We start from the raw sequence: 23,902 nt of genomic DNA, 5'->3' as shown, positions 1-23,902 counted from the left end.
AAAAACTTTACATGGATTGTGAGAATAACAATATTTTAAAAAAATCTTGTAAAGAGAAAAGATGAGAGATAAAAGATGGAGATGGTGCCTTAATCTCTTACGTTTAAGAAAAAGATACATATTCATATATATATAGATTAGGAAAAATAGTGATTTGGTATTGATTTTATATAATATTAATTAAATCTAAATCGGTTAAGAAAAACTAGTCATTACATATTGGATGAAAGAAATAGATTTGGATTAAAGTATACATATGTTTGGATGACTTCGGGTTTCAGATATATCCGATCGGGTTCGAATATCCAAACTTATTAAATATAAAACCTGTTCAGATATTTTGCTACTTCGGTTCGAATTCAGGTTCGGATTTTTGGAGTCGTGTTTGGATATCGGATAATCAATTAAAGTTAAAATGATTGCTTATCGGTAACGATTTTAATAAAGGGGGAGAGGGGGTATTATGGTAATATCCGAGGAAACAGCTCGAAGTCTACAAAAAGCACCACTCGCTTCTCTTCTCACGCGCCGTCCCAAAACTCGATCTTCGTTAACTGCACACAAAGCGAGAGAGAAGAAGAGAGAAAGCGTAGAAATTTAGGGGATTCCTGATCGGAGGAAAGACGGAAGGAAGGAAAATGGGAGTGGATTCGATACCAACAGACGCAACGATTGATCTAGATGAGCAGATCTCGCAGCTCATGCAGTGCAAGCCCCTCTCCGAGCAACAGGTGCCCCTTAGATGATAGCTTTTCGTTTTCCCTTGACGAAAGTTTTCTACTTTTTGGTTGTTATGGACTTGGATTGGATCTGGGTTTCTTTTGTTTTGATTCGAATCGCGTTTTTTGTCTCTGTTTGAGCTTTCATTAGTGTATGTGATTGTATAAAAATGAAGACTTTCTCGGTAAATGAATGATCTTTTGATGATGAGTTTTGCTTTCTTTGGTAGTGTGGGTTCCTCTGACTATGGAGCTGGTCATTTGATGTAGATGATAAGATTGTTTTTTTTTCCGCATCATTTAGCTTCATCACTGTCTTCTCAATTAGGGAAAAATGAACAGAAACGTGAAAGTAAAACCCTTTGTTGCTGTGTAAGAGCTATTGCAACTCAATAAACAACCTTTAAGTAGCTCATATCAACCAATGACCTGATCATACTGTGGTTGATTTTTCCTGTTTGCTGCATTTGCTAAGTATACATTTTCAAGTCATGTGTTTAATAGTGATTAGTATTGGTGATCCTGTATCTCTTTTGGAAGTTAAAGAGTTGAATATCATATGCAGCGTTGTTTTATTTTTCTTTTAGGTTAGATCGTTATGCGAGAAAGCCAAGGAGATCTTAATGGATGAAAGCAACGTTCAGGTTAGTTTCTTGGTCTTGCGTCTCTCACCGCTCTTGGTGATTGTGTTTTCAATGTGGTGGACCGTGCTACTAGCCATTAATTCATTTAACTATTTCTTTTGCAATGTAGCCTGTGAAAAGCCCTGTGACAATCTGCGGTGATATTCATGGACAGTTCCATGACCTTGCTGAGCTTTTCCGTATTGGGGGAATGGTAACACATCTATTAAATCTTACTGAGAATCACAATGATTGCTAGTTTTATCTCTGAGCTCTACAAAGCTTACGAATATTCATTTTCCTCTCTTTTGCCAGTGTCCTGACACCAACTACTTGTTTATGGGAGATTACGTTGATCGCGGTTATTATTCTGTTGAAACTGTTACGGTACGAGGACTTTATATGCACACTTCTATTTTCCCCTATTTAAGAGTTGTATGTTTGATTCTGTTTCTTCTTTTCATCCTTTTTCCAGCTGTTAGTCGCCTTAAAGATGCGTTATCCTCAGCGAATCACCATTCTTAGAGGAAACCATGAAAGTCGTCAGGTAAAGTTATTACTCTGATTCCACTTTAGTATCCTCCTTCTGAGGTTAAATACTGGACAACATGGTCTCTCCAGACCTTTTCCCATCGTTGAGATCTTCGTTGGCACAAAATATTTCTTAAAGAATTTTTGTTATTCTCTGCAACATAGATTTTGTGCGCATTAGTTTGTTGGTTTAGTACTTTTCTTTCATCATACTTTTTATCTGACGCAGACTTTCCTTCTTTTTCTTCCCTCTGGCAGATCACTCAGGTCTATGGATTTTACGATGAATGTCTGCGAAAGTGAGTCTTCTGAAAAAATAATCATTACTTTGTAGATGCTGTTAATTGCATGCTAGTAATTTGTATCATCATTAGCATTACTCTTGTCCACTCTCTCTTTTTTTTTTTTTGCGGCTGCTACATGTTTGCGGATGTGGTAGTATGTCAAAATTGTCTTTATTTTCTTATCCTCCCAGTCCTAGCTGTGCCTACTAATCCTTCAAGCTTATGATAACTTGCAATATTGTTTTTCTTACACATCCTAGTTTGGTGCTTATTGACTTCTACCTAGATTGCATTTGATTATTTGGTTGTAGATTTTGGCACTTGGTTAACAAAGGTTGCTTTTCTTGCAGGTATGGCAACGCAAATGTTTGGAAAATCTTTACAGACCTCTTCGACTATTTTCCATTGACAGCCTTGGTTAGTACCTATCATGTTTCAAACGATTTTTTTTCCTCTTATGATGTTTGGGTTTACGCGCTTATTAAGCCCTGTAGTCTCTCATTGTCCTAGTCTAGTGTCACATCAATTGCAAGATGTTAGTATTTTGAATAATGCAAAGAATGGAAGATCTTATATATGGAAGGTTACTTATCTGAGTAAAATGATGGTGTTTTCTTTACATTATTTTAAGTATAATCGAATCATGATGTATTCCATTGCAGGTTGAGTCCGAAATATTCTGCCTTCACGGTGGATTGTCTCCATCCATCGAGACCCTTGACAACATAAGGAACTTTGATCGAGTTCAAGAAGTGCCCCATGAAGGGCCGATGTGTGACTTATTATGGTCTGATCCTGATGACCGTTGTGGTTGGGGCATCTCTCCACGTGGTGCTGGATATACATTTGGTCAGGTAACTACAAATCTCAAAACGGTCCTGAATCTCTCGTTCTGTCTCTCCTTTTAAATTAAGTGCTTAACTGACTTTCAACTCATTCATTTTGATTCCGTAGGACATATCCGAACAGTTCAACCACTCAAACGGCTTGAACCTGATCGCAAGAGCCCATCAGCTTGTTATGGATGGATACAACTGGGCTCATGTAATAATTCAACTCATCCGTTTTCTGTTCCTTGTGAAGCTTAAGATAAGCTTAAGATAAGCTTAAGATTCTTGACTCACTATTAGTACTTTTTTCCGTCTACAGGAGCAAAAGGTGGTAACTATCTTCAGTGCACCAAACTATTGTTACCGTTGTGGGAACATGGCGTCGATTCTTGAGGTTGATGACTGCATGAACCACAGTTTCATTCAGGTCTTGCCTCAAAACCCATGTCTTGACTGCTAACGAAATTAGTGTGGAAAAAAAAAACAAACTAACAAAGTATGAAACTGTGAGTGCAGTTTGAACCAGCACCGAGGAGAGGAGAACCAGACGTCACTCGAAGAACACCAGACTACTTCCTCTGATCATTAGACACAGAGTCATCTCAGCAGCTAAAGCCACAACTGAAAAGTCACAGTTGGTAACTCAACAATCTGGTTACTATGCAATGTGTGTCAAGTTTGCTGTGTGTTTAAGTTCAACTTAGTCCCATCACCAGAATATAGTGTGATATAGTCGAAGAAGGCCCTCTCTTATCTTCCTCTATAACCAAGAACAAGAGGTCAATGGATTGATTCTACAATACCCATCATGCATGCACATTGTTTGGTTGATGTTATTAGCTTATTTTTCTTCTTCTTTCTGCATCAGATTGTGTTTTCATGCGAGAGATCCTTTTAATTTTATTTATTGTAATTCTTCACCCAAATGTCACTATTTTTTAGTTTACAAATCTAGTGAAGCTTTTTTATTGCAAAATGTGTAGTTGTTTTGTTGCGTCTAAAGCTTTTATCTGTAACAACGGTGGAGTTATTTGAATCCATTAGATCAGAAAACTCAAAACGTAAACAACAAGTTAATATGTAAGCGAATACTGAAAAAACAGATTCAACTAGAGACACCATGCAATGCCTTTGTATTGCAGGGATCTCATACTTTTGTCTACATCAAAAGAACCTATGGTCTCATCGTCTGTTAGCCAATTAAGGCTATGGATAAGCAAAATAACTTACTATATACGTTTGGTGGAGATTCTGTTGAAGTTTTAAATGTTTTGTTTTTAATTAAAGACCATTGATAGGTTAGAGAATAAACAAACCATTCCCAAAGACGACAACTAGTCATCAAGTTAACTTTTTAAGTACATAAACATGACGTGTTTCACACTCAAGACAATAATATGATAACGTGCAGAAATAAAAGGATCTCTTAAGGTTTAAAGGATAACGAGAGTATGACTGTTTCTGTCGTCACGAACGGATCTTTTCATATAGAATATTCGAAATATTGTGAGCCTCGCAAACTCGACTAGTCGTAGACAGCGTTTTTTAGCTGGTTTGAGTCTGCATGGATTTTGTGCGGTCCACTCCATCTGTTGATATATTAAAATTTATTAATACTGCAAGTATATATTTTATATAAATTTACGTAAATTATTAATTTTATATCTGCTCTATATTTAGGTTTCACATTTTTGTTTTTACAACATTAACTATATTTTTGAATTAATATCTAAAGACACTTCGATCAGCAAAGTTTTTGAATAGTTTTGTGTAACTTATATACGTGATAAAGTCACCAAATAATGGTATATATTTGTATAGTAGCATGTGAATGTTCTCGTCCCAAAATAAAATATTGAATGTCCAAATTACACATATATATATATATGTATACGTCTAAAATTTTGGTGAGAAACGTCTATAAATTCTTTTGGTTAGTGACATTTTGCTTATTTCTTTAAATTATGTTTTCCAATAACATCATCACTTTATAGGAAAATAAAAGAATTCAAGTAAAACACGTCAAACTGTTTTTTTTTTGGCTAACTACACATTTAATTTTGTTACATTGTCACTTTCTACATTTTAGAGACTTTGCCAATAAAGACAAACCTTATAGTGAAAAAATATATTTTTTTCACATTTTCCATACTTAAATGTTTATATGTCCCCCATAATTCTCCATTTCCCTGTACTGTATATGTAATTGATTCTTTTGGCTGAGCACAAACTTGTACAGCTATATGTATCTGTCTATACAGTTATAACTTACAGAAAATAGACACTTTAGGAATTAAATCTCATAATAATAATATAGAAAATATATTCTTATATTATTTTTCTTCTTTGTTTGTTACTTCCCCGTTTTATCAATTAAATTAAAGTGTAAAGATATTTATCGTAAATGAGTAAAGCAATTTTAGGAATCCCATGAAGTATAGTGCATCCACGTCGATATATCCAAAGTTGGATATCTTTTTCGATAACAACATGTTGCTGTACATCCTTACTTGTTAAAAAGTAAAGTGGAGCCCACGAATACGCTTTGTCACCTCGTGCTTGGACTCTAGCGGCCACATCCAAAATCAAAACTCTATAAAACAAATAAAAATAAATCAAAATTGAATCATCAGTTTGTTTCTTCCTCCCACCACCACGGGAAAGGTACGATCACACTCATACTTAAAGAGAGAGAGAAGCTCAGATCAAATTGAACTTCGGAGCTGGTGGAGAGAAGGGAAGGGAAGGGGGGAGATCACGCCGACGGATAGAGATAGGTTTTGCTGTATGTCATTGGATTGCGTTGAGACTTACTTTGGTGGATTTGGCGAACTCGTGAACCCTATTCAATGGCCTCAGCTTCGAAAACGGCGTCGGTTTGTGCTCACGGCGGAGGAGGCTTTGCTCCGTCTCCGAAGCTCGTCTCCGCCGTGGCCAATACAAGGTCCGTCGGAAGCTCCGAGAGTGACGATCGGCGAGATTCTAAGGTTGCTGTGGATTCCGTAGTCCGCCCCGTCGATTCGATGCCTGATACGGCCAAGAAACCTGCTAACAAAGGTATAGATCAAAATCTCTAGCTCTCGTAGAGTGAATAACTGTTTAGAATCTAGAGAATCTTGCGATCTGCCTTTAGATTCATTCTCCTACGGTTGATCATTGTTCTGATCTTGGATCGCGATTTGGTTGAGTTCTTCTTGTTCACTCGAATTCTTGATCTTAGATCGTGATTTGTTTGAGTTACTGAGTTCTTCTTTTTCACTGTGATTGTTGTTGACGGTTGGATTCATTCTCATGCGGTTGATATTGATCGTTGATCGTTGTTTTGATCATCGATCGCGATTTGTTTTGAGTATTGAGTTCTTCTTGTTCATTGTTGATGACGGTTGGATTCATCATTTGCGGTTGATACTGGTTGTTGATCATTGTTCTGATCTTGGATGGCTATTTGTTTGAATTGATGACTTCTTTGTTGTTCACTGGACTTGTTGATGATGGTTGGTTATGTTACTCTATGATCTCTTTGAAATTGATATACATTGTGATCACTATTTGTACCAATGCAGGAATCTCTGTGATGCCAATGCCAAGGACGGAAACAAAGCACCCTTTGGATCCTCTCTCCGCTGCAGAAATATCTGTTGCTGTGGCCACTGTTCGCGCGGCTGGTGCTAACCCTGAGGTTCTTTTTTTCATCAGAAGGCTTTATTATGTTCTGAGAACGTTCTAGAATCAAATGTAGCATTGATATCACTGAAACGGTTTGGTTTCTCTTTGGTAGGTTAGAGATAGCATGCGTTTTATTGAGGTGGCGTCTGTGGAACCGGAGAAGAATGTTGTGGCGTTGGCAGATGCGTATTTTTTCCCTCCGTTCCAGCCATCACTACTTCCAAGAACTAAAGCTGGACCTGTGATACCTATGAGGCTTCCTCCAAGGCGAGCAAAACTTGTTGTGTACAACAAGAAGTCTAATGAGACGAGTGTGTGGATTGTTGAGTTGTCCGAGGTTCATGCTGTGACTAGAGGTGGACATCACAGGGGAAGAGTTGTTTCCTCGGAAGTGATACCTGATGTTCAGCCGCCCATGGTACAGAAATCTAATCTTTAAGCTAATTTAGATGCTACTCTTGTTCACAAGTTTCTTAGTTTCAACTCTTGTGAATTTAGGATGCCGCTGAGTATGCTGAATGTGAAGCGATTGTCAAAGACTTCCCCCCATTCATCGAGGCAATGAAGAGGAGAGGTATTGATGACATGGATCTAGTGATGGTTGATCCCTGGTATGTTAATCACATCCTGTTTTTTTTTCTGTAGATGTCTATTAAATTTAAGGGGCAACTTTTTCCCTGAGCCTTCCTCTGAACTTATTGTGCAGGTGTGTTGGCTATCATAGCGAAGCTGACGCTCCAAGTCGTAGGCTTGCGAAGCCCCTTATATACTGTCGTACTGATAGTGATTCCCCTATGGAAAATGGCTATGCTCGTCCAGTTGAGGGCATTTATGTACTTGTAGACATGCAGAACATGGTGGTGATCGAGTTTGAAGACCGTAAGTTTGTGCCACTTCCCCCACCTGACCCTTTGAGGAATTACACACCAGGTGAGAGTAGAGGAGGTGTTGATAGAAGTGATGTTAAGCCTCTCCAGATTATTCAGCCTGAAGGTCCAAGCTTCCGCGTAAGGGGTTACTTTGTCGAGTGGCAGAAGGTAGCTTTCCTGTATTAGCCTAATTGAAACCAGATGATTATGCTTAAGCTTATTTGGAAGTTGTCTCAACGTTTTCTTTACAGTGGAACTTTCGTATTGGGTTCACTCCAAGGGAAGGTTTAGTCATACATTCGGTAGCATATGTTGATGGCAGTCGAGGTCGAAGGCCTGTTGCACACAGGCTAAGTTTTGTGGAGATGGTTGTGCCTTATGGTGATCCGAATGAGCCACATTACAGGAAAAATGCTTTTGATGCAGGGGAGGATGGTCTTGGAAAAAACGCACATTCGCTTAAGAAGGTTTGGAATCAATTTATGTGTTCTCATTATCTAATCAGAACTCGGTTTGCGTTTTAACACATTGGTTTTATAGGGGTGCGACTGTCTCGGAACTATTAAGTACTTCGATGCTCATTTCACAAATTTCACTGGAGGGGTTGAAACAATTGAGAACTGTGTATGCTTGCATGAAGAGGACCATGGGATCTTGTGGAAACATCAGGACTGGAGAACAGGATTAGCTGAAGTGCGAAGATCTAGGAGGCTAACTGTCTCCTTTTTATGCACTGTTGCTAACTACGAGTATGGATTTTACTGGCACTTCTACCAGGTTAGTGGAAAACGTGGCTAATCATTCTAGAGTAAAGCAGATGTTAGCCATCTTTGCATGTAATTTCTATAGGGAAGGCATTGATATGTATTTACATGAGAGTAAATCTTGATTAGAACGGAAGCTGAGAATTGTTTAAACCTTAACACTCTGCTTGTGTTTGTTCAGTTGGGGACATTGATTTACAGTGCTGAAGTGTCCACTCGAGTTTCCTTTGTTTGATGATGTGTGTTGTTTCATCTTTCTAGATAATTGAAGACCAATATCATTTTTATGTCTTGAATGTCTGACTGTAGGATGGGAAAATCGAAGCTGAAGTAAAACTTACTGGTATCCTCAGTTTAGGAGCGCTACAGCCAGGAGAAACTCGAAAGTACGGTACTACTATTGCTCCTGGGTTGTACGCACCAGTTCATCAACATTTCTTTATCGCTCGTATGGATATGTCTGTTGACTGTAAACCTGGTGAAGCTTTCAATCAGGTATCTTTACTTTGCTGCTTACTTACACATGGGATTTTTTCTGTTTCAAGGAATGGCATTGGTAAGGTAAATATAGTGAATACTCAGCTAAATATACTTTTATATGTAGGTAGTTGAGGTAAATGTCAGAGTTGACGAGCAGGTGAGAACAATATCCACAACAATGCGTTTTATGCGGAAGAGAAGTTACTTAGATCCGAGGCAGAGGCGATGCGTGACTGTGACCCTTTTAGTGCTCGCCACTGGATTGTAAGCCAACTGTACCTTTCACGATCTCCTTGAATAAGCGTTGCTAAGTCGTTGTAATATGTTGTCAGGTAAGGAACACAAGGACAGTGAACAGGACGGGGCAATTAACGGGATACAAACTTGTTCCGGGCTCAAACTGTTTGCCATTAGCTCGACCCGAGGCCAAGTTTCTAAGAAGAGCAGCGTTCCTGAAGCATAATCTTTGGGTTACCCGTTATGACCCTGAAGAGAAGTTTCCAGGAGGAGAGTTTCCAAACCAAAACCCACGTTCTGGTGAAGGTCTTGCCACGTGGGTGAAACAGAACCGTTCCTTGGAAGAGTCTGACGTCGTTCTTTGGTATGTATCCTTCTTCTTACATAATACTACTACTAGTTACCAGAAAGATTGTGTGATATCAATGTGGAATTTTGGTTTCACAGGTATGTGTTTGGGATCATACATGTTCCTAGACTTGAAGATTGGCCGGTTATGCCAGTTGAACATATTGGTTTCACACTAATGGTAAGTCAAGATCTTTGTCTGGCACTTTCAATAAACTTAAAGAAAAGGAAGGCAAGCATTGCTTAAAATGTCGTGGGTTTTGACAGCCACATGGATTTTTCAACTGCTCACCAGCCGTGGATGTTCCACCGAATCCAGCATGCGAATTGGAGACCAAGGACAGTGAGGTCAAAGAGGTAGTAGCAGCACCCAAGCCTGGTTTACTTTCAAAGCTTTGAGCATGAAAGACTTTTTTTTTATAATTTGGAGACACTGCTGTTGCTCTATTCATTTTCGGATTGGAAACCGTTGTTATTTGGTGTGTGTTTGTTGCAAACTAAAAGACATTTGTCATTGGAATGTTCTTTGCTTTTGTCAAACATTATCGTTCATTACTAATACATAGTTTTATCCCAATAATCGAAGAACCAAACCGTAATCAAAACTGACATTTAGAATTTCATAAATATGCAAATGGATTACATATATCTGAAAAGCTGGTACCAAAAAGCTTGTACCGAATAAGACCACAATCAAAGTAGACCCAAAAATTTCTTGAATATACTCGGTTTTTAACTTTATTATCCAAACCAAATTAAAAATCAAGATAAAATAAATCGAAACCGGACAGAATTTATATTTGAGAACTAAAAAGTTGAATTAAAAACAAAACTGTCCACGACTAGTTATATATATCTTACTGATTTTCTTATAAAAGTTACATTAATAGATATTATTTTAATAAAAAAATATGCATAGACGAGCTTTATTTTTATAGTATATATGTATTTTTTTTAAAGTATATATGTATATCTTGTTACAAAAAAATATATATGTGTATATCTTTTACTTATTCCTTTTTTTTTTGGTTTTCCTTCCGAGCTAGGGCTTTCAGAATTTGTTTCCTTTTCTTACCTCTTTGCTTCATTATATAAACAGAGAATGTGAAAGTCTCAAGCATAGTTTCTAAAGAAACATATTCTTTTCTCGAAGTAACAAACTCTACGAAAGCAATATGTGGAATCAAAAGCCGAGCTTCAGGTTTGAGATAGATAACTACTCGGAAAAGCCGAGCATACAAATACAATCTAAGACATTCGTGGCTGGCGGATGCGAATGGTAAAACCAGAACTTAAAGCTAGATTTGCTGAACCCTCCTTGTATCTCGATGATTGATGATGTATACGTTTAATATTTTGTTTCAAATTCTCTCAGGTATCTTAACGCTTTTCCCAAGGGAGGTTATCTTGCTGTTCATGATCACTTTTCTTTGTTCCTGCAAGTTGCAAATCGAACCATGCTACCAACTGGGTGGAAAAGGAAAGTTAGTTTTTACTTCACTCTGTTGAATCAATCCGACAAAGAGCTCTTCAGATCTAACAGTAATGGACTATCCTTTCCATGTTTGATTCTTCTTTTTTCAACTGTCATTAGCAATGTTTGAAGAACCACTAGAAACCAAGACTCTTGGATGTAGTAATATCTGCGGAGAAAGTAGGGAAGAAATAGTTTTGTTTTTGTAGTAGACTGATAGTAAACCAGGAGGAATGTGTGGTATTTAAAAACTTAAGAATTATTTCTACACTCATCTTGAATCTTCAACAAGCAAAAACTATAATACATAATCACGTGGTTGATGAAGAATTTTGTCTTTATTTTTTGTTTTTTTTCTAACAGTTGTACGATGCCAAGTGCTTGATGTTAAGGGTCCATCCTGGGGCTTCGAAAAGCTATGTCCTCTTAGCAAGCTTCAAGAGAACGGTGTCTTGGAGAAAGACAGACTAATCATTGAGGTCTACATTAATTTGATTGAAGCTGTTGACGGAGAAAGCGGAGATGTATCAGGGAAGGAGGAGACTATGGATATCAACGGTTTTAAGGTTCTTGCTTCTCAGGTAACTCTAGTGAGGAAGATATTCGCAGAGCACCCGGACACTGCAGTAGGTTTGAAATCAAAGAACCAAGTGCTGAAGACAGCATACATGAATGTCCTCATTGGTCTCATCAATACACTAAACAAGCCTTCACACAACCACTCAGAGACTGAGCTAACCAAGGCTGGCAGCGAGTTGAGTGAGCTGGAAGAAGTGGGTTTCAAGCTTGACTGGCTCAAGTCAAAGCTTGAGGAGGTTAGCTTGGAGAGGAAGAAAGAAGATGTCTATGGTAATAAGGTCATACAGCTTGAGGAACGTGTGAAGAATCTTGAGCAGATGGAAAACAAGATGAAGAGAAAGATTGTTGAGTGTTTCTTGGAGAGGAAGAAAGCAAAAGATGATGGGTCTCGGGTCCAAACACTCGAGGAACGGGTCAACTACCTTGAGGCGGTGGACTCCAGCTCCAGGCTGGATTGTCTGACTCTGAAGTCGAAATCTGGGGGTGTTTCCTTGGAGAAGATGAAGAAGGTAGATGATGCTGATGCGTCTAGGGTCCAACAACTGGAGGAAAACCTCAAGAATCTTGAGGAGATTGTGTCTGATCTCAAAGTGAAACTGGACGAGGGCAAGGAAAAAACCTCTTGTGATGGATTTTTGCTGGTGGGCGACGACGAGGTAGCTTGATATAGATACCAAGTTGTTAGTTCATTTAGAAGACTCTACTATAGTGCTATGCGTTCATTTGTTTTAGTGTTTTTCTTGATGGATATATTGTCTTTCACTCCTTAATTATGTTTTGTGTCAATCTCCTTAATTAAGCAGCTCAATAAATTTTCACTTCAAAGTTCAAAATATAACTTCTATAGAGAAGGAAGCTTCGTCATCTCTACTATATGTCTCTGGTCACTTTTTATGCTAATGAACGATCTTTCTTATTTTATTCAAGAAGTATAAATGAAGATTCAAGACTCCAACAAACTTATTGAATCGTTGTTACATTAATATAGAGCAGTATGACTAGTTCTGTCATAGGTAATTTGATTGCGTCTCTTCTTCAGCCTCAAGAGTCTCTCTCCCACCAAACCAATCCCTTATACTATCGACTTCCAATAATTTTGGTAAGTGAAAGAGATAAATTAAATAAAACAATTAGAATTTAGTATTCCATGACATTTGTTAATGTTAATTACCAACCAATGAAAAAGTTATGATGTGAAAAAATCAACATACAAAACATATAAATAATTGTATTGTGAATAGGTTTAATCCTAGTTACTAAAATAATACTCCCTTTGTATCATTTTTTCAAATTGAATTAAAAGAATCGTAAGTTATGTCGGTTGCGTGGTTTTGGACGGTGAAACAATAAAATTGATATACTAGATAAATAACTGGTAATTTTATAATTCTAGACATGAAATTTTTTTAATGTTTTTGTTTGTAGAACATATTCACTCTGTTTTTAATATATGATGTTTTAAGATTTTGTTCACTTCAAATTAGATAACATTTTCAGTTTTCAATGCCAATTTATTATTCTTTTATACTACATAAATTTTTATATTCTTTATTTAACTTTTCTATTGGTTGAATTATGATTAGGTGAATAGTTAATAATGTTTTGGTTAGACAAAATACAAAACTAATATTTTTTCTTAAATGTCAAAGTAAAAAAATTGAAATATTGTCATTTAGTTGATTATATATATTAGTACACGTATATTTGTAAATACATTTGTTTCACAGATAAAATATGATATATTTTCTCTTTTATATAGATTATAATTTTTTTTGTCATTATTACAATTTACGTTATATGTCGAAATATTTTTTTGATTTAGATTTAACGTTTTTGAACAGCGTTTCAAAGAGAACTTGACAACGTTTTAGCATATGCACTGTAGACTCTAGATATTATTTGAGCTGGTAATTGATTATTTGATTATGTCTAACAATAATTTAGATGTATACAGAGATGGTATCATTACCTTTTCTAATCATCAAAAACATTTAATAAACTCTATTTTAATATAATTTTAATATCATTTTTGATATTTTTTGCAAGTATTTATAGTTTTTGCATACTATACTAAAATGACATATAAGTGATCTTTAGGATTTTAAGATTTAGTAATTTTGTGGTTATTTTAAATTTTTAAAAGGTAGAATATTCTTAGAAATTCTAAGATCTTTTTGTTATAAATATAATATAAACTAGATTTTGACCCGCACGCCCGTGCGGGTGTATTTTTTAAAAAAATATGATGCTATTTGATTTTTATGTCACTATTTAGGGTTGGTAAAAAAACTCGAATTCGAAGAATTGAACCGATCTCAATCCGAATAAGTAGTACTAAATCTGAACCGGAATTGATTAAATATCCGAATTATTCAAAATTTTGGTATTTGAAGAACTGAAATCTAATCCGATCCGAACCGAAGTATTTTAGGTATCCAAAATAGATTTATATACTTATATACATTAATTATTTTTAGATTTAATATATATAAAAACATCCAGAATATATATGATCTAAATATATACAAATAATCAAACGTAAATACTTAAATATATGATGTAAATATTTAAGTTCGCTTAAATGCTTGAAAATATGATGTAAACTTTTAAGTCCGCTTAAATGCTTATATATTCGCTTAAATGCTTGAAATTATATACAAATAATCAAACAAAAAATATCTTAAATAGTTAAAATATACTCAAAACTCCAAAAATATTTAAATAATTATTAATTCTTTATCCAAATATTTAAACCAAACCTATTTAAATTAGTTATCCAAATCCAAACTAAATCCTCAAAGATCTGAACTGAACACGAAATCCCAAAAAGACCCGAAAACGAACCCGAACGCCCACCCATAATCACTATTATATATATATCATATATGTGTCATCATAGGTTACAAAATATGTGTTATCATATAATTAATCATATTTTATATGTACCATCAAATAAGTTTTCTTATAATTAATAATATTTTATACGTACAATCATATAAATAATCACATATATTATATTTTAAAATTTAATGTGAAATATAAAAACCATACTTTAAGTTGGTGTTTGAAATTGGGCGTTGTATTGTATTTTTCTTATATATATTGAAAACATTTTTATAATAGTTATTAGAAAATATGTTAGTAAAAATCAAATTTTGAATATATATATATATAACAGTTATTAGAAAATAACTAATAACTATTATAAAAATGTTTTCTATATATATATATATATTTGAATAAATTTTTGATATAATTTTAAATTATTATTTTGATTTGAATATATTATATATCAAATAACATAAATCCATTACTTTTTATTATAATGTAATGGAATTCCAATTTTTAGTAGCTAAGCCCATTATTTTTTTTCCTAACTTACTACTATCCATGTTTCCAAACATTACTATTTTTTTAACTACTATTCATATTGCCAAACAATCTCAATTTGTACTTCAACTTTAATAATATAGATAATATTCTTGTGATTCACAAATATATTATTGGTGAAATAAATAAATTTTAAGACCATGATTTCAAAATATGATAGATTATAATTATTAAATATATATTATTGCATATATTTTAAATTAAGTTATATGTTTATAAACGAATTCTATTATATGTTTAAGAATGATATTAATTTAGTAAATATTGTTAATAATACTAAAGAAAATCACATGTTGTTATATTTTTTTGACATCATCAAGATAATAATAATAACCATATGTTAGGGTTGCATAACATAAAACGAAGAATAGTATAAACGATCATGTGTATAAATAATCATACATTATGATTGCAAGACATATTAAAACAATTGTTAATGATGTGACCTACAAAATAGTTAATTGCTAAAATTATTAGATTAATAGGTTAAACTTTTTTTTTATAAATAAGTTGGTCTATTTAATTATATTTAATTGATTGGACTTGAATACAGATTTTTGAATTTAGCATATATTAACAGTAAACAAATTTGAATTTCTCTTCCAAGATAGTATATTGTTGATTTTATTAAGATATTAATAGGATATGTTTGTGATTATATTTTTTATAAAAATAAATGATAGGATAACCGAATATGATGGTTTTCTAAAAGATGGTCAAACTGTAAATATTGCAAATGAAAAAAGTTATGATTTTTATTTTAATAGATAAAATTTAAAGTTTTTCACAAATATAAAGAAAATACAAAATTTTAAGCAGTTTATTTTGGTTACATAAAAGTATCATTAATTAAAAATAGTTCAACTAATAAGAAAAAGATACAGTAATTTGTAACTAATTATCTCTATTATTAAAAGAGAAGTACCAATATAAATTACCCCTTAGTTTTCAAAGTTATTTACATTTGAATGCCACTGAAATAATAAATTTACCTACCTTTTAGTATTCTTGTCTTTTATAGTTTAATTAATGCATTTTCCTAAAATAAAGTATAACAAATTATGTTTATTTATTTAAAAAATGTTTCCTATAATCTAGGTAAACAATAAATTATACTTAATCAATGTCAAAAATATAACAAGATTTTATTATTACGGGGGTGATTATTTTTATTTTGGTATATTAACGACGTCTAAAAAACATAAAAGTGTTATAAAAATACATAATATAAACCACAAAATTTTAAATAAAATATTAAATTATTTAATCGTATAAATCAAATATAAAAATAGATAACCATTTTATTTTACATTAAAATTTTGATCCATAAAAAATACATTTGCACGAACACACGAGTTATATTTTAAAAATATGGTTGTAACAGTTGACGGGTCAAAAAAATAAAATAAAATTATTCATTATAAATTTTAAAATGATTGTGTTTAGAAATATATTAAATAGTTATTTAGTATATATATATATAAAAATTTTAAAAACATATATTACCATTTATATAAGATAAATATTTTTTTTTGCAAACCAAAAATGAATACCCGCGCGGATGCGCGGGTCAAGCTCTAGTAAATTTTAAATGACATTAAATTTTATCTAGAATAGTGAAAAGATTATTTATTATGAAATAAAATTAAAAAAATTAAACATGATTATTTATCATGATTTTATAGAAGATTTCCGAAATATTTTCTAGGTTTCGTTTGACCTAGTAAGTAGGAACTGTAAAGATTTATTTTTCCATCCTATATAACATTGTCGTGCCTCACTTCAAAACACTAAACCCTAAAATCGAGAGACCTTTTTTTTTTTGAGGACATGGAGAAGTTATCTGAGAAGGCTTTCAGTTGGGAGATAGACAACTTTTCCGAAAGGAACGGTGTGATACGGTCGGATCCTTTCACAAGCGGCGGCTGCGAATGGTAAAACGACAAGACTAATTAATAAAAACCTTTAGCTTTCTTACACGACTCGTCTAGATAGATGTCTTTGATTTTAGAGCTGATAAAAAAAGGTTTTATATATTAGGCTTCTTTGTGTTCACCCAAAGGGAAAGTTGGTGGATGATCACTTGTCCCTCTTCCTGCACGCTGTGAATCCTGTATCATTGCTACCTGGATGGAGAAGACGAGCTAGTTATCACTTTGTTTTGTTGAATCAATCTGGCAAAGTTCTAAGTAGAACAGTTGGTAATGATATGATCATTTCTTCCATTAAGTTTCTGAACCTTTGGTGTGATTTTATACCTGATATGACTGGATTTGAGATTCCAGGGGCCTGAAACATTTTAAAAAAAAAATATTATAATTTAGGAGTTTTTTTATCTATAATCTATGTAAAATCCTTCCAAAAAATTTGGGGGCCAAAGCCAATATTTCATCCAGCTGTCCCCAAATCAGTCTCTGTATGATTGAAAGAAAAGTTCAAATATGTTATTTTTCTTTCTGTATTCACAGAAGAACTTAGATTCTTCTGCGCTGAGGCCGAAGGCCGGGGTAGTCACAGAATGTTGCCTCTCACCAAGCTTCAGGAAGAAGGGTTTCTAGAGGACAACAAACTAACCATTGAAGTCTACATTAAAGTAGTTAAAGTTGTCGCTGAAGGAAATTTAACTGGGAATGAGATGGTTGATTTTCGTGGTTTCCATGTTCTTAATAGACAGGTAAGTCAATGAGTTTCATTCTGGTGTACCCACTTAAAGATACAGTCTGGTCTCTGGATCTTATTACCATGATTACATGTTTTTATCATTGGCAGGCTGTTTCAGTTAGCAATATTTTCGTACTGCATCCAGACGTTGCAGTAGATATCAGATCAGGTATCAAAGAGGTGAAGACGGCATACATGAATATTCTCCTCGGCCTCGTCGAGACACTAGACAAGGCTCCTCAGAGCTTGTCTGAGACTGAGCTAACAAACGCTGAAAGCGAGTTAAGCGAGCTAGAAGAGGCTGGCTTTAAGCTAGATTGGTTGAAACCAAAGCTTGAGGAGTTTTCCTTGAAGAGGAAGCAAGCAACTTCTTCTCCTAGAGTTTCTCCGTTTGAATGCATTGATTTTTTGGTAAAGAGATTCTTTTTGTCTTGCTTCTCGGAACACTAACTGCGTTTTTATAGTTATAGTTTGGGGAGTGTTTGAGTTCATTGTTTTAGTTCTTAATCTTATCATATCATTTTCTTTCAAACAAGTTTGAATTCATAGTTTTTTTCTTTCATTATTTGCCGTGTTGTTTGATTTTTTTCCAAGAATTTCTTGTTATATAATAGGTAGAGAATGATTCTCCACACACGTCCACAAACATTTCGTGTGTGGTAATTTGAATATCCAAATTGTATTCCTGGATAGCTAAACGTGAATCTTGATATTTCTTGATTATACTAGCTATAATTATAACTAGGCGAATAATAATTATATTTATATCTAATAAAACTTGGTTTAAAACCAGTGAAGGGACAACGTAGGATCTATGATTAATCTTAAATCAAAACCTGGAAAACAATAAAAGAAGAAATCATAAGATATACTAAAAGCTATTAAAACCCAACTATAATAATATAATTAGCTCTCCGCTTTCAACTTGATCTCAGCTTTGAGATTACACATCATCAGCTCAAGATTCTTCAACTGTTTTCCAAGTTCTAGAGCCTGAGCTTCATAACCAGCGAGTTTCTTCCTCTCCACGGAAACCTTCTCAAGCTTTTCCCTCAACCATTCCAGCTTAAAACCAGCTTGTGTCAGATCAAGCAAATCCTTGGAAACTTTACTTAGCTCACTTTCCGTGAGCTTCTCAAGAGGATTGTTGTAAAGTGTCTCGTAGATTCTGAGGAGAATGTTCATGTATGCTGTCTTAAGCTGTGGATCTTGTGGATAAATATACAATGCTGTTTCCGGATAAGTTTCAAAAATAATATTTGCTGACTTGACTTGAGAATCAAGAACTTGGAATCCATTGACACACACGGTCGTGTCCTTTTCAGGTAACACATGTGTATCTAGTATACCCATAATATCATATACATAAACGTAGACTTCAACTTTAAGTTTGTCGTTCACAAGAAACATTTCCTCTTGAAGTTTGGTAAGACGCAAGGCCTTTTTGAAACCCAGGTTTGGCCAAGTCTTGTTGAAGGTGTGAGAAGTTGCTGCCCATAGAGATATATTAACAAAAACAATAAACGTAATATCAATATATGTACGTAATTTCTTGAGAATACCGGTTAATTTGATATTTTCTCATGATAATTTTGATTTATATATGAAATTAAAAGATAGGGTTATTTTTTTATCACCTAGACGTTTGGACCTGGCGACATTGGATTGGTTCACGATAACAAAGCGAAACTTGGCACGTCTCCCCCATCCTTGATACAGCGCGAGAGAATTTGCAACATCTAGATACATAGACATGTGTGTATTAATACCGTTTCCCTTGGGATATACGGTAACATACCTAGAAAAAAAAAATCAAACAAAACTATACATGGTCAAAACCTTAAAACGTAAATTTTAGAATATAAATCTACATTAATTCTAGCTTTTACCAGTTGCAGGAGTAGCTTCTGAACAGATTCGACCGTATTGGAGCATTCCTTTGGGAGAAGTTGTTTATCTCCATAGTATAACTTGGTGTTCTCATGCTTGTTGATTTTAAGGTTTGATATATTGATGCATGCGTAAGCCAAATCTTCCTTATATATATATATGGGAGGGGGAAACTAAATTGCGAATTTTAATGGAACTAGATAACTTTAAAATGAATAAAATTACGTTTGCTTAAGTATATCTTTTGTTAAACTATTTAAATTTATCAAAATTTAGTTAATTAATTATGAAAGATTTGATATTTACAAAAAAAAAAAGAGATAAATATAAAATATATTTGGAGTTAATCCAATTAAATTTCGTAAACTATTGTGCTTTACAAAAAAATATAATACTACTTACCTCAAACTTAGAACAACGTGGTGATAAATATAAACACAAAACATAAGTGGAACCTTATATATATGATTGTAGTCCCTCCCTCGAAGAAAGTATCAAACCATAAATGAAGAGAGAGCTTCTGAAAGTCATGGCGAACCACACTGATGAGATGACTTACTCTTTCGAGATAGACAACTTTTCCCAAAGGAATACTATATTTACGACTCCTATATTCTCAACCCGATCCTGCAACTGGTAAAAACAAGAATCAAGCCTATAGCTTTAGTTAGATACTTTCTACACAGGTTACTGACTAATTTAAACTAACTTTTGTTTTATTTTTTCTAGGTTTGTTTACGTATATCCCATGGGAGATACAATTAGTAAAAATATGTCTCTGTGGCTAAAAGTTCCAGATCCTCTCTTACGGCCATTGGGTTGGTCGAGACAGACATCGTTTCGCTTCGTCGTTGTCAACCCATCCGACGTTAACAGTTCCCGAAGTTTCAGTAATTTGTCTTCTTAAAGCCCTTTTTAAATTTCACTAACATGATTTTTTTTTAATTTTGTTCATGTCTCCATATATCCACAGAATCTATCGACTCCATCTTTTACAAGGGACAGCCAAGCTGGGGTTTTATAACGGACTTGAGTCTTTCCAAACTTCAAGAGGGAAAATTTCTTGTGAACGACAAACTCAAAATTGAAGTCTACATAGGTGGTATCGCTGTTCATGGAGGACTAGATCCACATGTGTTACCCGAAAAGAAGAAGGAGACCGTGTGTGTCAATGGCTTCCAAGTTCTTGATTCACAAGTAAAGTCAGCAAAGTGGATTTTTGAGACTTACCCGGAAACAGCATTGTATATTCAACCACAAGATCCACAGCTTAAGACAGCATACATGAACATTCTCCTCAGAATCTTGGAAAAACTATATAACAGTCCTCTTGAGAAGCTCACGGAAAGTGAGCTAAGTAACGTTTCCAAGGGTCTGCTTGATCTGACACAAGCTGGTTTTAAGCTGGAATGGTTGAGGGAAAAGCTTGAGAAGGTTTCCGTCGAGAGGAAGAAACTATCTGGTTATGAAGCTCAGGCTAAGGAACTTGAGAAACAGTTGAAGAGTCTTGAGCTGATGATGTGTAATCTCAAAGCTGAGATCAAGTTGAAAGCCGAGAGCTAATTATATTATGATATTTGGTTAGGTATTAATTTCTAGTTTTCATTATATCTTATGATTTAATTTTTTTTTTGTTTGCCAGGCTTTGATTTAGATCAATTATATCCTTTTCATATATTTTGTCTAGAAATCAAATGTTTTTCAACACAATATTTGGTTTTTTAGATTGTGCTTTTTAAATTTTCTCAAAAAAAGAAAAGAAATTCAAACCTTAAGTTCCTTTTCGATCATTAAAGCAGCAAGGAAAGCTGTTCTTGATAAAGGGTTTAGGAAAAAAATTAGCAGAAGATGAAGCAAATATGAGAACCAAGATTTCAAGAATATCTAGCAGATGGATATGTGCCTAGAAAATTTTCTCTTCAGTTTGCTTTACACTAACATTATAAGTGGTTTGATAGATCTTGGTAGTCTGGTACTATATGTTACAGTAAGTTTTGTTCTTCTTTCCTCTAAACAGAGGATTTGCTTTGAGTTTTATTCCTCAAAGTACCAAGTTCTAACGAAGAAAAGGCCCAGTTAAGCCCATAACTCTTTAGAAGCCAAACTGAAAAATCTCGTTGACGGTGGATCTCACTGAATCCGACGTGCTCGTCCTAGCGGTTAGTTAACGGTACGTGCCGATAATCCTGCTACGCCTCTCTTTTCTTCGAAGTTGCACTTAAAGTTTTCTCTGCTTCGTAGTTACATACTTACATTACAAAAGTTTAATGATACGCCGTTTTTGATTAGTTTTACTTTTACAATTAGACGTTGTGTTGACGTGTGCCGAACAAACTGCTATGTATCATTCATCCCCCACAAATTCTCCACTTGTGTCTGCATTATTTTTTTCTAATAACTTCTTTATAAATACATTGTATAAAGTTCATCTTCCATTTTCAGACATTATATCTTGTCTTAAGTAAAATATTATAGAATATATTTTCTATCTTATAAAAGTTACTTAGCTTAAAATATTTATTAATGTGTGTGGATTGTGGATGGATGAAAATATAAGTTACTACGCAAAAAGAATTATGAAAATGTAGTCACTGATTGGGAGCTATTATGTACTTATAGGCACTTAAGAGTGAACTGGGTTTCTAACTTTGAAAATTTGAAACCTATAAAATAATGAAAGTTAATTTACCTTTTATTGCGTTTCCATATACCGTAATTTCATATTGGTAGTTTTCAATTTTGGCTTCCCCTTTGCCGCCGCATTGTGTCTCACGTGTTTATACTCTATCATCTTTGTAAGTTAATAAATTAATCATACTATTACTTTTGCAGAGTGTTCAAATTAAAATTTCACTTAATTTTTTTTTGCTAAAATTAATAGTATAGAATGTAGATTCACTTAAACTTTCATTTAAATTTCGAATTTGATTTTCAAAGGGTTTCATTTACTAGATTTCGAAGGGTGTTTATTAGTATAGTATGTAGATTCCATCAGCTTAAGCATGCATAATTAAGAAAATATGTTTTTTTAGTAGAGTTTGCCTGGACAAAAAAAAAGAAACGAATTAATAGTAGCGTTGGCTCATTTTGATTTAGCATTCAGCTAGGCAATTAGGTAAATTCGATGTACATGTACCTTAGAACGTGAGAAGTATTGGAACACCTATGATGTTTTGTATACTCGAGATAAAATATAATAGGTGTTCCAGTATCTTAATCAACGGACAACCATTGTTTGCCTTAAAACTAACTTAATTGATTGTATTACGTTAACGAAACCATTGCCTTATATTGAGGTTTAGACTTTGAATTTTTGCCTCTCATTCAAACTAAAGTACACACGCCCAACTATTTTCTTATAAGCAAGCAATTTTAAACTAAACCCTTTAATTAATAATATATTAGTTGATCTGAACTGAAACACATTCATTTGACATATTTCGCATATATAAACCAACAACGTCACTTTCATCTTTCTATCTTGTCTATCAATTACAAACTCAATTTTCAACTAGTAACTTGTGTATTTTATAGTTATATGTAGATATTGATTGTGCATTACATATATATAGAGAGTGCATGCATTATACTATAGTGCATATATCATTTTAAGGTTAGGCAATAAACGATATATCTATTTTTCAAAAAAATAAACGATATATTTTATTCTTCTTTTTTGACATGAAATAATTCTGTTTATTGAAGCTTATTTTTGATTAATTGCAAATCATCTAACTTCTTAATGAGGTTGAAATTCATATTTTTTATAAAAATTGTAGGATATCCAAACCTCAAAAAAAAAATTAAGGAGAATTACTTAGATACGTTTTCACAAAAATACTCAGATCATTAATTTGCAATCATTGTTTCAAACCCACAGATTATTGAGTTTGATACTAATAGACATATCAAATAGGGAGGAGAAGCAAGTCTACCTAACATCACTGAGAACCCATCGACATTATGTAGGCCTATATGCGTACTATTTTTCTTTCTTTTTTTTTGCCTCTATTAGAGGCCTATATGCGTATTTGCGCGTAATACACCAAACGAATCCACTAATACGCACACAATGTTTTGTTATTATATGTTGACTGTTGAGTATAATTTTCTATCATAATCCTATGTATGTTTATAATCTGGATATAGCCACATATGCTGATACATATCCATGGTTTAAAACTTCAGAAATATATCGTTTTCTATTATAATTTAAAATATATTGTGTACACTTGTGTGTAGCTTTAATTATGGAGTATAAAACAAATCATCTTAAGAAATCAGCCAAATTCCATATACGTGTGACGGGCCACATTGTCGGGGTTGACCGTTGTCATGCTAGAACATGTCAGCATCATTTTCAGTATATCTTATGATTTTGTCTTAAATAACATACATTAAATCTTAATTAGATACAGATGAAAGATGACTTAATAAGATGGTTTTTGTTCTTCTCCATATCTATTCAACATAAAAACTTTAAATTTTACGTAAAAATAAATAAACAAAATAAAAAAGTTAAGTCCTTTCGTTACACCAAGTGCCTCTCTACGTTAC

General features: G+C 33.8%; 6 protein-coding genes across 7 annotated transcripts; 5 read left to right on the top strand and 1 right to left on the bottom strand.

Moving 5' to 3' along the window:
* The first annotated feature begins 480 nt into the window (after positions 1–480).
* Positions 481–3,963, top strand: LOC103865953 (serine/threonine-protein phosphatase PP2A-3 catalytic subunit). Its single transcript, XM_009143823.2, has 11 exons — positions 481–731; positions 1,307–1,363; positions 1,473–1,556; positions 1,658–1,729; positions 1,818–1,889; positions 2,132–2,172; positions 2,508–2,574; positions 2,820–3,011; positions 3,112–3,201; positions 3,307–3,414; positions 3,504–3,963. The coding sequence occupies exons 1-11, from the start codon at positions 639–641 to the stop codon at positions 3,567–3,569; spliced, it is 942 nt and encodes a 313-aa protein (XP_009142071.1). The 5' UTR covers positions 481–638; the 3' UTR covers positions 3,570–3,963.
* A 1,574-nt stretch (positions 3,964–5,537) lies between these two features.
* LOC103865952 (copper methylamine oxidase) lies at positions 5,538–9,928 on the top strand. The gene is given in 13 exon segments (XM_009143822.3): positions 5,538–6,044; positions 6,551–6,666; positions 6,766–7,071; positions 7,152–7,264; positions 7,360–7,690; positions 7,774–7,989; positions 8,063–8,299; positions 8,596–8,781; positions 8,891–8,918; positions 8,921–9,030; positions 9,099–9,367; positions 9,451–9,532; positions 9,619–9,928. Coding segments are annotated over 13 exon segments (2,334 nt in total). The 5' UTR covers positions 5,538–5,836; the 3' UTR covers positions 9,751–9,928.
* Positions 9,929–10,175: 247 nt separating this feature from the next.
* LOC103865951 (MATH domain and coiled-coil domain-containing protein At2g42480) lies at positions 10,176–12,190 on the top strand. Its single transcript, XM_009143820.3, has 3 exons — positions 10,176–10,630; positions 10,727–10,893; positions 11,189–12,190. Exons 1-3 carry the CDS (start codon positions 10,527–10,529, stop codon positions 12,067–12,069), a joined length of 1,152 nt encoding a protein of 383 aa, XP_009142068.2. The 5' UTR covers positions 10,176–10,526; the 3' UTR covers positions 12,070–12,190.
* Positions 12,191–15,179: 2,989 nt separating this feature from the next.
* LOC103865950 (MATH domain and coiled-coil domain-containing protein At2g42460) lies at positions 15,180–19,648 on the top strand. Of its 2 annotated transcripts, XM_033289596.1 has the most exons (5): positions 15,180–15,684; positions 16,376–16,728; positions 16,835–16,995; positions 17,263–17,468; positions 17,564–19,648. In XM_033289596.1, exons 2-5 carry the CDS (start codon positions 16,625–16,627, stop codon positions 17,903–17,905), a joined length of 813 nt encoding a protein of 270 aa, XP_033145487.1. In that variant the 5' UTR covers positions 15,180–15,684; positions 16,376–16,624; the 3' UTR covers positions 17,906–19,648. The 2 variants fall into 2 exon arrangements, with proteins under 2 accessions (XP_033145487.1, XP_009142066.1); XM_009143818.3 differs by lacking the exon at positions 15,180–15,684 and having other exon boundaries at positions 16,178–16,728.
* On the bottom strand, positions 17,941–19,454 carry LOC103865948 (MATH domain and coiled-coil domain-containing protein At2g42465). The gene is made up of 3 exons (XM_009143817.3): positions 19,345–19,454; positions 19,093–19,253; positions 17,941–18,945 (listed from the first exon to the last, which is right to left on the bottom strand). Exons 1-3 carry the CDS (start codon positions 19,437–19,439, stop codon positions 18,362–18,364), a joined length of 840 nt encoding a protein of 279 aa, XP_009142065.1. The 5' UTR covers positions 19,440–19,454; the 3' UTR covers positions 17,941–18,361.
* Positions 19,649–19,850: 202 nt separating the features above from the next.
* LOC117133440 (MATH domain and coiled-coil domain-containing protein At2g42465) lies at positions 19,851–22,049 on the top strand. The gene is made up of 3 exons (XM_033289595.1): positions 19,851–19,981; positions 20,075–20,235; positions 20,319–22,049. Exons 1-3 carry the CDS (start codon positions 19,851–19,853, stop codon positions 20,906–20,908), a joined length of 882 nt encoding a protein of 293 aa, XP_033145486.1. The 3' UTR covers positions 20,909–22,049.
* The last annotated feature ends 1,853 nt before the right edge of the window (positions 22,050–23,902 follow it).

This window comes from Brassica rapa, chromosome A04 (genome assembly GCF_000309985.2).
Source record: "Brassica rapa cultivar Chiifu-401-42 chromosome A04, CAAS_Brap_v3.01, whole genome shotgun sequence".
Classification (NCBI taxonomy): Eukaryota; Viridiplantae; Streptophyta; class Magnoliopsida; order Brassicales; family Brassicaceae; genus Brassica; species Brassica rapa.
This window is presented reverse-complemented; position numbering and strand designations above follow the sequence as displayed.

Excerpts from the sequence above, each read along its gene's own strand:
- LOC103865950 (XM_033289596.1), top strand. The coding sequence starts at position 16,625 with ATGGAGAAGTTATCTGAGAAGGCTTTCAGTTGGGAGATAGACAACTTT. Across the intron at positions 16,729-16,834 it reads ACAAGCGGCGGCTGCGAATG|GCTTCTTTGTGTTCACCCAA; the intron begins GTAAAACGACAA and ends TTTATATATTAG. Across the intron at positions 17,469-17,563 it reads TCCATGTTCTTAATAGACAG|GCTGTTTCAGTTAGCAATAT; the intron begins GTAAGTCAATGA and ends TATCATTGGCAG.
- LOC103865948 (XM_009143817.3), bottom strand. The coding sequence starts at position 19,439 with ATGAGAACACCAAGTTATACTATGGAGATAAACAACTTCTCCCAAAGG. Across the intron at positions 19,254-19,344 it reads AGAAGCTACTCCTGCAACTG|GTATGTTACCGTATATCCCA; the intron begins GTAAAAGCTAGA and ends TTTTTTTTCTAG. Across the intron at positions 18,946-19,092 it reads CGCCAGGTCCAAACGTCTAG|CAACTTCTCACACCTTCAAC; the intron begins GTGATAAAAAAA and ends CTCTATGGGCAG.
- LOC117133440 (XM_033289595.1), top strand. The coding sequence starts at position 19,851 with ATGAAGAGAGAGCTTCTGAAAGTCATGGCGAACCACACTGATGAGATG. Across the intron at positions 19,982-20,074 it reads TCAACCCGATCCTGCAACTG|GTTTGTTTACGTATATCCCA; the intron begins GTAAAAACAAGA and ends TATTTTTTCTAG. Across the intron at positions 20,236-20,318 it reads TAACAGTTCCCGAAGTTTCA|AATCTATCGACTCCATCTTT; the intron begins GTAATTTGTCTT and ends ATATATCCACAG.
- LOC103865951 (XM_009143820.3), top strand. The coding sequence starts at position 10,527 with ATGTGGAATCAAAAGCCGAGCTTCAGGTTTGAGATAGATAACTACTCG. Across the intron at positions 10,631-10,726 it reads GTGGCTGGCGGATGCGAATG|GTATCTTAACGCTTTTCCCA; the intron begins GTAAAACCAGAA and ends AAATTCTCTCAG. Across the intron at positions 10,894-11,188 it reads AGAGCTCTTCAGATCTAACA|TTGTACGATGCCAAGTGCTT; the intron begins GTAATGGACTAT and ends TTTTTCTAACAG.
- LOC103865953 (XM_009143823.2), top strand. The coding sequence starts at position 639 with ATGGGAGTGGATTCGATACCAACAGACGCAACGATTGATCTAGATGAG. Across the intron at positions 2,575-2,819 it reads ATTTTCCATTGACAGCCTTG|GTTGAGTCCGAAATATTCTG; the intron begins GTTAGTACCTAT and ends ATTCCATTGCAG. Across the intron at positions 3,415-3,503 it reads TGAACCACAGTTTCATTCAG|TTTGAACCAGCACCGAGGAG; the intron begins GTCTTGCCTCAA and ends CTGTGAGTGCAG.